This window comes from Henckelia pumila, unplaced genomic scaffold (assembly GCF_033568475.1).
Source record: "Henckelia pumila isolate YLH828 unplaced genomic scaffold, ASM3356847v2 CTG_461:::fragment_3, whole genome shotgun sequence".
Classification (NCBI taxonomy): domain Eukaryota; kingdom Viridiplantae; phylum Streptophyta; class Magnoliopsida; order Lamiales; family Gesneriaceae; genus Henckelia; species Henckelia pumila.
Genome location: NW_027331831.1, coordinates 9,963,063 through 9,975,115, shown reverse-complemented (window position 1 = coordinate 9,975,115; position 12,053 = coordinate 9,963,063). Strand labels below are relative to the sequence as shown.

General features: G+C 32.2%; 1 protein-coding gene across 2 annotated transcripts; it reads left to right on the top strand.

Annotated features, from left to right (window-relative positions):
• The first annotated feature begins 2,367 nt into the window (after positions 1-2,367).
• Positions 2,368-6,207, top strand: LOC140871751 (cyclin-D1-1-like). Of its 2 annotated transcripts, none has more exons than XM_073274433.1 (6): positions 2,368-2,774; positions 3,124-3,210; positions 4,053-4,151; positions 4,237-4,438; positions 4,686-4,816; positions 4,895-6,207. In XM_073274433.1, the coding sequence occupies exons 1-6, from the start codon at positions 2,514-2,516 to the stop codon at positions 5,108-5,110; spliced, it is 996 nt and encodes a 331-aa protein (XP_073130534.1). In that variant the 5' UTR covers positions 2,368-2,513; the 3' UTR covers positions 5,111-6,207. The 2 variants fall into 2 exon arrangements, with proteins under 2 accessions (XP_073130534.1, XP_073130535.1); XM_073274434.1 differs by having other exon boundaries at positions 4,666-4,816; positions 4,895-5,065.
• Positions 6,208-12,053: the final 5,846 nt, after the last annotated feature.

Sequence of the window (12,053 nt, the reverse complement as noted above, 5' to 3'; positions counted from 1 at the left end):
TGGGGTTCACTCGAGGACTTTTTAGAGTCGGTTACGGTGTCATGACGCTCACTTGGATTTTATTTCCTTATTCGAAAAATATTGAATACATTAACCTCTGCCAGAATATTTGAAAAGTACACTTAATAAAGTCTCAAGGGTTATGATCAATTCATACATGAATATTTGTCAAGTCATAATTGATTTATCTAATTCTAGCATACGAAGAATGTACGGATATTAATTATCTACATAATTTCAAACTTGAGCCAAAACCCATCATTGGGAAAATAAAGTTTGCCACCATAGTAACTCTGAAAACAATTCTATATATGCCTGTTACACCATATGCCAAACTTATTAATAAGAATAAAATATGTTGCCAAAGTTTAACGAAATTAAAAAAATGTCAAATCAAAAATATCTCACTCAAAAAAAGTAAAAATAAAATAAAAGAAAGTATATATGTATTTGATTATAAACACTCCTATGCGACTCGTAAAATACCCAACATGTACATAAATCCATTAGCTAGGGCCGTCAGATTTTTGAACTAAAAAGCTTACCATAAGAAAAATTCAAAATTTTAGGCCTTGGAGTGAATAAAACTGTTTCAATTAAGACGAAGTAGACTAGTTTTATTCTATCAATATTTGTGATGGATCATGTTTTAATTATTTATTACTTAATGTCACATTTTACGAACATAATTAAATATCTCAACATCCTCAATAATTTCATCATTAACTTCTTGGCCACACACAAGAAATGGGATTTGAAAAGGATATGGAAATGTCGAGTCCACAGGTCAAGTGAAAAAATCGTAAACGAACGAGTGTCGACCTTTAAATTGAACAACCATGACCCGTCCCTATAGCGTGAAATTACCAACTTTCTTATTATATATGGAGACAATACATTAATAGTGTTCGTGACATTATTATGTAATTTCAAATCCCCATGAGATTTCCATAAAATAATGTTTTCTTTTTTTATTTTATTTTTTCTTCTCTTGTCATGATCAAATTTCTTATTTGAATTTTTTTTTGGAGGATTTACTATGATTAAGCTAGTGAAAACTCAATACATCAACATGCGTGTACATTTACATATCTGGCGCAAAATTTATATAGAAAGATTGCAATTTTGGTGTATTAGATCCCTTTGTTTTGGTGATAACAATTAATTGTTATAATGCAAATGGTCTTAACTTGTATTACAAATATGTTTAGTCAGTTGAAACACTGCCATCACTCAACGGTTCAGAAGCTCTCGTTAATATTCTTTGCTAAGTGGAAGAAGGAAGACATATAAGGATTTCACCTTCGAACTTTGATATACCTTGTGTTATTTACTTATTTTGTTAACAGTGTTTACTTGAATATAAAAGAGTAATACCAACTCTTGGACGCCTTATCTGTATTTTATTGTGGTCCAAACAATTTTTAAGACTGAAAAAACCGGTCTTGATTAGCTAACCTTAGCTAACAAGACCATTTGCAAGAGTTAGCAAAAAAAATTATAATATTTGAAGTTTATGTATTCACTCATCTACACATGTACAATTGAGCCCAACATAGTCATGGCGGACAATAGGTGAGTTGACCAGCATGTACAATAGGTGAGTTGACCAACACAATTGGTGAGTTGACTTATACATGGCGGACACGAAGTTGGGCATAGTTGTTGGGCACCATAAAAGAACTATATATATATATATATATATATATATATATATATATATATATTTTCGTGACGTGGGAACCCGCAGCCGCTACCTTTCGGTGCGTTCTGGGAAAATCCCTCGAACTAACGCAATAGCCTGCAAACTACGCTTGGTCATCTTAAATTTGGGTTTTAATATTGATGTATCTTTCAATTCTTGATAGTTTTAATATTATTTTTCATAAGAGTGATGATTCGACAACATACATATAATGCTACGTTCACATCATATCTTTGTCGGAAAAATGATGATGTTGCTAGATAAACAAATATATATCAGACTAAAACTGAAATTTGACAAAATATATGATCAAAATTGTAAACACACGGACACGCAACATCAACATTACAATTTTCCCATTGCATATTTACCAATTATGTGTATCAAATGTAAACATTTATATTTGGCCAATAGCGATCCCCACTATCAGGTGATTTTTATTTATTTATTTATTTATTTATTTATTTATTTATTTATTTATTTATTTATATTATATCATATAGATATCTGTTTATTAATTAATTTATCTATATCTGTATAAATTTAAGAAATGTTAGTACAAAAATTTAAAATATAAAATTATTAAAAAAATTCGAACAATAGCAAAGGTATCTCTATTTATATACATCCAAACCAATCAGTCAGCAGTGGAGTATAGAGAATCTAAACGAACACACACAACAAAAACCTACGGTCCCCTCCTCCCGCAGCCTCTGCAACCCAGGCGGTGCACTCCGACGAATCTCCGGCGACCTCCGGGATCACAGCACAGTAAAAAAAATGATCAGAACAGAATGACGAACGACCGATGGTCACATTCGCCATGTCACTTCAGTGCTCCGACTGCTTCTCCGATCTTCTCTGCTGCGAGGACTCCAATATCATATTCTCCGGCGGCGAAGATGACTCTCCGGAATACTCATCGGATGTCCAAACTCGGTCGCCCGACGTCGAGGAATCAATCGCCGGACTTCTAGAAGACGAGAGAGATCTCACCGGAGCGATTATCGATAATCATCTATCGATCGATGCGTCTGTTAGAACTCAATCTGTTGCATGGATTCTCAAGGTATACTCCTCTTCTAGATCGCGATTCACGATTATCGATTTTTTTTTGCACAGCACTTTCAGTGTTGAACACTATCATGCGCTCGGTTAGTTAGCCGTCGCTTTCGAGGTTTTGATTTATCAAATGGTGACGGTTATTCAATTCATTGTGATCTGTGTGATGATTGTATCGGCGCACTTTAGCATGGCTGGCTTGCTATGGCTAGAATTCGCCGGTGGTTCCAGGAAGGATTTTAGTGAGAGAGAGCTATTAGTCACCGCGATGAAACAGTGATCCGCGGCGCACGATAAACCTGAAGGTTCAGTTTATGGTATTGGGGGGAACTTGACGGGTTATTTTGTGTGTGCAGGTGCACCGTTATTACGGTTTCCAGCCATTAACGGCGTTTCTCTCCGTCAGCTACTTTGACCGTTTTCTTCACTCCCATCAGCTGCCGGTACGATTCCCGTCACCGTCAAGTTTTGTGGGATTTTATTATTTTAATAATAATTTTTCAAGATGTTATCACTAGTATAGCTCAAATAGTCAAATACGATATATTAATTTTTTAGTCGTATATAATTTGAACTTGATAAATGAGGTTAGCCCGAACCAAATATTCTTTTAAAAAATACCTCGCATTAAGAAAATTGCAAATTAATGGCCGAATTAAGAAGTTATGTTGACTAGATGTAAACCTAACAAATTAATACCATATTTTTTTATTTGTCAACCCACAATTAATGAAAATTTAATAATGTAGTATATTGTTTGGTCTGATATTTAAGACAATGTGTCACATTCACGAATACATGTAATTAAGGGTGTTTCCATAGATTAATGGCGTAAGATGGAGACTCATGTCCATTATATCAACTACATTTATTATTACTTAGACGCATACTTTCCACTAATTATTGAATAATTGAAAACCTTATTTATAATATTTAGTAAAATCAAATGTTTAATAAAGTTGAATTAGGACATGAATAAATTTTCATATTTAGCATGATAAAGATTTGAAGTTTTGGGAACTTTTCAAAAAATAAAACTTAATTTAATTGAATTTAATCCCCTAAAAGTGCAAGTTATGGTGGTCTATTTGTCCGTATTAGTCTCTAAGAACATTAGAATGCATTCTATTGTGCATCATTATTGGTAACAACTTTGTTCTTTTGTTTGTTTTGTTACTAATAATTATGAATAATCTTTCTTTTATTCTTTTTTTAATTTTCGTTGTCCATGTATGATAAATTAATACATTTTTTTTCCCGCACGGCTTGATTAAAATAATGACAGATATTGAATGGATGGCCATTGCAATTATTGTCCACTGCATGTTTGTCATTAGCAGCTAAAATGGAGGAACCTCTCGTTCCTTCTCTTGTGGATCTTCAGGTAATTATAATAATATCGTTGATCCCATGTATTAACTACGGGTCACGTGAAAGTCAGCATAATTTAATTAAATTTCATTTCGTAGGTCGAAGGTCCGAAGTTTCTTTTTGAACCAAGAAATATTCAAAGGATGGAGCTCCTCGTGCTGAGGGTATTAGAATGGAGGCTTCGATCCATTTCTCCCTTTTGCTATCTATGTTTTTTCGCCCTCAAAATTGACCCAACCGGAACTTATACCGGGTTCCTTGTATCAATGGCAAAAGAAATTATTCTCTCTACTATACAAGGTACCAAATTAATCACCGTAATTGACTTTTTGATTCATTTAACATGTGTTCATTCAAGTTTTGACATCATCGCGCACCAACGGTTGCATATTGCCTATTGGGTTCTACTTTCTTGTTTTTAAAAAATAAAATGATCAGTAATTTTATTCAATATATAGCATTAGCGTCTCCAATATAAATATTATTTCATCAATTATTTGTATTTTTTTAGTCAAACATATACACAGTGAAATCTACATATGAACAGAGACCAGCTTTCTCGAGTTTAGACCATCATGCGTCGCTGCTGCAACAATGCTTTGTGCAGCAAATGATCTGCCGAAATTTTCCTCGTTCACAGCTCAACATGCTCAGTCATGGTGTGCTGGACTTCACAAAGTAAGAAAAATACATTATTTACATGAGAAAACGATCGACTTTATCGTAAAGAGTAACAATATATATTTTGATTTACAGGAACAAATTACGAGTTGCTACCAATTGACGAGACAAATAATGTCCAATAAGACGAAGAAGCAACCAAAGGTGCTACCCCAACTCCGAGTCATGCCTCGGGTGAGTACCTTCTCTAGCGACTCATCATCTTCCACATCTTCATCCTTCTCGGCTCACAAAAGGAGAAAATTAAATAATTCATCATGGGTGGATGATGACAAGGGGAGCTCTGATTAAGGAGGGGGCGGGAGGGGTCTAAAATTACAAAAGAAAACCAACAACCAAAGAAAATGGTGGTCCAAGGTTGTCTTAAAAAATCCTCAATATTTTTTCTCAGAGGGTGGAGAAATGAAAATTGACTAGAGGGTGGTGTAGATAAATAGTAGCCTATATAGTGTATGTATGTACAAGAATTTGGACATTTTTGGGAGATTTTTTTTTTTTTTTTTTATTACGAAAACCCCTTTATTGGTGGGCATTTTGCCATCAATGGATGGGTTCGCTGATTCCCAAGGGAAGGGGATTTGGTACATAGTATATTATTGTTTTGGTGTGAGAAAATTAAAAGCGAGAAGAGAGGGAATGAATTGTTTAATGGTGCGTAGTGGAATCGTGGAGTGAATGGAGTGGGGGAAGTGATTGAAAATTCAAAGGTGGTGTTGATTATTGTCATTGAATTAAGCGCTTCATTGGTGGGACCAAAATGGGCAGTGAAAGAAAATCAAACGAGGGCCTGTCAAAAATATAAAGATTGGGGCTTTGAAATTTGAGCTGTGGATGCAATACAAGTCAAACTTCTTCCCTTCAATCAATGAGATCGGTGATGATATTACATATATGCAGCATTTATATCGGATTATTCGAGTTTATTGAACTTTATCTTGCACAAACCTATCATTACTGCACTAAAAGCTGCAGTTTTTTGCAAATTGCCCAAGTGAAGAGAAGAAGAGATCATGGGATGACAAAGAGAGAGATTAGATTTATTTTCAATTTAATTTTCGAGTGGTGTAAGTTCACGCAAGGAGTGTGTTCTACACGTGTGGATGTGTGCTTTTTTGGCGGGAAATTCCCCTTTTTATTTTTTGCCTTCTTCCTTTTTTTCCCTCCTTGTCCTAACCGTATATACTGGGCTTCCAATTTTTTCTGTTTTTTTTTTTGGGTGATCATCGCAGGCACGTGCGACGGATACACGTGCATGGCATTCTTTTTATTAATTTTTATGGCTTAAAGTTGGCCTAACTATACAAAGGGTCTTTGGGGCCTTTTTCTTGATTTTTGCTTATGAGTGTTGTATTAATTTTTGATGCAATAAAAATCAGACTTTGTATGAATGGATGTTGTAGAATAAATAATATTTTCCATATACTGAAATATATTAAAGTAAATCAATATTCGCCCGGCCTCCCCGACCACCATCCTAGTTATCAGGGGCCTGGTGCAATGCATGTGATTGACAATGAAGATTTTGTAGCTTTGCCATTTGTTTTATTTCCAAGTATATAAAAAGAAAATTGTGAAGAAAAGAAAGAGGTGGAAATGTAACGAAGGAGCAGAGATGGCTTCATTGCATGTGAATGGACAGGGTGGGTTGGTCCCTCTAGCAATAAATTAAAAGACTGATAAATGAATTGGCTCCATAGCCAGGGGCCCCTTTGCGGCCTGACCCAGTTCATGTCTCGTCTCCCTGTGATTTCCAGACATCTGTGTGACTGTGTGTACACATTTTGGGGTTACTCCATTTTTATTATTATTTTTTAAAAAAATTCTTAAAATATTTATTTATGACTTTCAAAATGTGATAAACTAGGGAAAAATTTTCAAAATTCTTCCCGAATCTCCAAGAGGGGATTGGTGGGGACAAACTGGCACGATCAAAAAATATTTAATTTCTTATTTCTAGATTCTATAAATCGTCAAACCGAAGAAATTATCGAGTATATATATATATAGTTATATTTGTAAAGTATAAGTTTTGCTTGTTGTTTGCATCAATCTCCATCTACAGCCACCCCACACCAACCAAAAATGAAAAACCTAACGCTCTAGAGCCTCCATAATTAGTACAGTTCCGGTCACTTATATTCTCGCTTGCATGTGTAGTTCCAAATTCCACCGATTATCTCGCTAATTTTGTTATGTTGTTTAAAATTAGACAAATATTTAGACTTCATTTCGACGAATACTTAAAAGGGTAATGCTACATGTACATTGATGGCTACACGTTGGGTTACACAGTACACTTGAAATTACATGATTATCCTACATTTATTTTTAAAAGATTTTTTTTCAAATAAAGTGCAGGGATAATTATGTAATTTCAAGTGCAATGTGTAAACCAACGTGTAGCCCTTCGTGTACATGTAGCATTAGTGTTTTATAAATGAAAAAAACTTTAAAATGTGTTGAAATCGAACCTTAAAAGTGACGACTTGTCCAAACCAAGTCTTAGTGTATCATTTTACTTAGCATTTATTGCCATATAAGAAAGAGCTATGGCTGCACTTGATTCTTTTATATTTCTAGTTGTCTGGATAAACTAATCAACGTGATTCCAAATCCATCTCGAAACCATTAGTTTTACTTATGGTGGTTCTAGACGCATTTGTATTATATGAAGTATCATCATTGTCCAACTCAAATTCTTTCATTCAACTCAAATCTATTCTACCAAAAAACACAATCTTAGTTTGGGTTTGGATGCATGAATTTAAGCGAAAGAAATTGATTTGACAATGGATTATATGAATGACATCTATTGGATGTATTTAGAATCTCTCACAATCATACGTTTATGTGTTTAGATTTAAAAAAAATAGTGGATTATTGAAATTTAACTCATCCAAATAAGTCATGTGTTAAGAAGGGATAACGACAATTCTAGTTCTGTTGTTTGTATTTTTTAAATTTTTGATCTTATTAATAATTATTTTATATTTTAAGTTTTGTAACTTATATGTTTTTTTTATACAGTCAATTTTCATCATTAGTCTCATAACTTGTGCATTATTTCTATTTTTTATCCTTTAACTTATATTTTGTTTCATTTTTTGTCCTTTTATGAAGGATTCAAAAGAATAAAAAAAATGAAATAACAACAAGTTCCAAAAATGAAAAAAAAAATAAAAAATTAACCACACGATTAATTTAAAATTCACGATTTGAGTAGCTCCTCCCAAGCAAGCTGATCAAAAACTGATAATCAAGTAAATCAACCACAACAGAATGCCCGTCAAAATTGACTGCGTCTGCGTCACTCTACATATTAAATATTCATGTGGTTTATGAAATTATTAGATGCATAAAAATATCCGGTGATTATAATTTGACAACTAATAGTGTTTTATCAATTATATATAAGATTATAGTGTAAAAATATTATGATGAGTAAAATGGAAATATACCTAGGAGAAAAGCCAAGAAAGGAAGCTTCCTATCTCAAAATCCCCGACATATAATTTTTAGTAATTAAAAAGCAAAGAAAACATGGCTCGTGTCTTTATAATATATTGTCTGTCAAGTGTAACATGTGGTGCATTTGAAACAATACTTTCCCAATCCGTGATATATTTTTAAATATATCCTTACAAAAACCAAGTGTACTCAGTACGAAGTATTATGGAATTTGTCACTCATTTGACCCCTGAATTTTGTTATATTGCTCATCAACAGCTGGGTAATTTTGTGGTCCAATTGTAAGAAAATAAAAAGTCAAAATATTCAAATAAATAAGTCTTATAGAAAAAGGGGAAATTTTGAAATTCAAAAATAAAATCTATAGGGGACCATTTAGTTGATGATAATAATAATAATTCAGAATTACAAGTTGGGAGATTTTGGTAATCAGGCTGATATAGACAAGTCCTTTTTGATATTGTACAACTTTTTTTTACTGTGGCAGCCCTTATGTTTTGCCAATCTATAAATCAAGACATAATCTCAACCATAATAATTATTCTTTTTCAGTTTCCATTTTCGATTAAGAAGATAAAATTACAACTGTGTGATTCATGCTTTTCATATCATAAAGTAATCATTCAGTGAAAGTAATTGAATTATTACAATCCACATTTTCTTGAAAATGACATTTACATTTTTGGATAGCTAGAACAATTATTTATCACCAAAACAACTCTTCCCTTGGTTATATAATTATTGAAGGATTCGTACATATTTGATTTAAAAATTAGCTAGGCGATTACTTAAATTTCCATTGTCGAATTAATTTTACACAAACAAACTAATGAATTTGATATCGTTGACTTCAAATCCATCCATATAAAAACAACCTTAATTAGTTTTTGTTCGAATCACTGCTCACCATATTGCTCGAGAGTATCGTTGTCATCAACAATTTTTCGATTAACCGATATCGACCAGTTAAGTTGTTTGTGTTGATGTTTTTAAGTTATGCGTGGTTTGAATGATGAGATTATTGAATGATTAATAAATAAATGATAAATTAAATGATTGATAAGGAATTAATGTAATGTATGATGATCAAATAATATCATGTGATTTTTGTGGGTGAGATAAATTTAAAATATTTTCACTATACCACATTACCCTTCTAACATCCTAGAATTACAAATCCTACCAGCCTTTATTTTTCCCTTTTATATTGCTAGGAAAAGGGGTATTTGTAAAAAAAAAAAAAATGAAAGGTTTAAAAGAAGGATTATTAATACTAGGTTAAAACACCAAAAATAACCCACTCCCACTCAATCACCCATATTACTGTAGAATCACAAGTATTATCATTCCCTATCTTTAGAGGTGTCAAAATGGGCTAGGCCCGTCGGATTTGCCCGTCCCGCCAAACAAAATTGGTGGGTTGGGTTGACAAATTTCCAACCCGCCTAAAAGATGGGCCGACTCGCATATCCCCGCCTAATGTTGGGTTGTGGTGGGTTGCGAGTTGGTCCGCAAAAACCCATCAATTTAAACGTGAGCCCGTCGGGTTGACCCGCCCCGCCACCTAAACTAGGTGGGTTGAGTTGGTGTTTTTCCAACCCGCCTAAAAGGTAGGCCGACCCATCCTGCCTTGTTTAATGGTGGGTTATGACGTATTGTGGGCCGGCTCGTCCGTTGGCCCGTTTTGACACTTCTACCTATCTTGTAATTTTTTTTTCCTTCAATTAATTAATTGTTGCAATGTAATTTTGTAAGCAATCGAGCGATATATATACCAGGTTATACTATTAATTTAAGTAAAACAATACAGTTTTTTCAGGTAAACGCGAAATCTTAAAAAATCTAATAATCTCATATGAAAAATAAATATGTGATTAACCTTATATTTTGAATAATATTCTCGTACACCCCCTATAAAATATTAATATGATTCTAAACTCCTTTGTTGTGTACAAAGTACTTTTTCATCTTATTGGCATATAATTCGAAATATAATCAATATAAATGAATATAAATCACATTATTTCAACCGTGAAAACACTTGTTGTATTGTTTTAATAACAATTTTCATATACTCAAATACATAAAAAGGTGAATTTCATATCGTCGGAAATATTAAAAGCACGTACATCAAACATATGAAGTTGAGGTTATTTGAAATTCTTTTTAAAATATAAAGAGTTGAGCTTCTATTTGTGATTTTACAAGGAAGTTATATGCAATTTACCCAATTTTCTTCTACGAGAAAACATTTTGCATAGAAAAATAAGCTACAACTGTCCTTACAACTCAATTTATTTTACATTCGTAATTAATGATCTTTGTTATCGAAGAATTCACTTTAAATGTCATTCTTATAAATCTCTATAAATTTTTTCGATTTGTGTTCTTTGGCTTGACAACAAACCTTTACTAATCAATAAATGGCATTCGAGTTTTAATTGATCAAATCTAATTATAACATATAGCAATTAATTAAAATATAGTTAATTTTATTTGTCTCAATACAATTATAATTATTCATATTGTAGTGTATATATATATGATTGATGATTCTCACGATTTAGATTGTAAATAATAATAATAATAATAATAATAATAATAATAATAATAATAATAATAATAATAATAAATATTTAATAATTACCAATTACATAATTAGAGATAAAGGGGTTGGGTCAAAATCGAGATTTTGGACCAATATCTAATCAATAAATCAACACTGAAGATTATCTTTCCGTCCGGCCGAAAGTTTAAAAAGCATGAATAATCTCAAAAATATTTTGGGGATGAAATCATATAACATAAAATGAGTGACGGGAATCTATGTTTTGGTATAAAAAAAAATAAAAAATCGACGCTCGTTAGTTGCTAGCATTTCACAATAAATAAGGAAAAAAAAGAAATTTAATTTACGACGGCAACACTCATAAGTGATAAGACAAAATTTTATAGGCAATCGACTCATATTTAATTGAATACGTAGTTATTCAATCGAACACATGACGATTGATAATATGATCGATTATATATTTATGTTTGAAATGTGTTATTTATAAATAGATGGGGAAAGCCACAATTATATATAATAGCCGCCACCATGACTCGGATTATACCAAATAGAAGCTTCAAATGTTAATTAAAACGCAAAGGGATAGTAAATAGGACAATGGTGGAAGGCACTTAATTAATTAACGCTATCTTTGATTAAAACTTGCATTATTGGAACATTGTAATTGTCTTGACAAAGACAAAACTGAAAGAGAAATAAAGTGGCTATTTTTTCTAGACATATACATATATAATAATAATATATAAGCATTTAATTTTGTTGGTGCAAATTTTAAATAAGGACTCTACTTCATTTATTGCATTGTGTAGACTCTAGATGATAAAAAAGGGGATCTATCTCAGTAAATTAAAAGTGGGTTCGAACAATCATTCACTCTCAAATATTAGAGAAATGAGGAGGTGGATATTTCTCGATAGATTGTTAGTTGGAGACGTCATGCAATCATCATAAATTTATGAAATTTTCACAAATATAAAAAAAATAATTTTTTTTTGCCAAAATAGATTCCCACTGATATTCCTCTTATATATTAGTGACCCATGATTTGATAACAGTGGTAATAAATGATTTTTCCCACTCTATATTTCGGAGCAAGAAACATTATAATCTTATTACAAAAAAATAATGTTTATCATATAATTTGATCTGTGAGATGATCTCACAATTTTTTTTTTTATGTTTAAGAAAAGTATT

Excerpts from the sequence above, each read along its gene's own strand:
- LOC140871751 (XM_073274433.1), top strand. The coding sequence starts at position 2,514 with ATGGTCACATTCGCCATGTCACTTCAGTGCTCCGACTGCTTCTCCGAT. Across the intron at positions 3,211-4,052 it reads TTCACTCCCATCAGCTGCCG|ATATTGAATGGATGGCCATT; the intron begins GTACGATTCCCG and ends AAATAATGACAG. Across the intron at positions 4,817-4,894 it reads GGTGTGCTGGACTTCACAAA|GAACAAATTACGAGTTGCTA; the intron begins GTAAGAAAAATA and ends TTTGATTTACAG.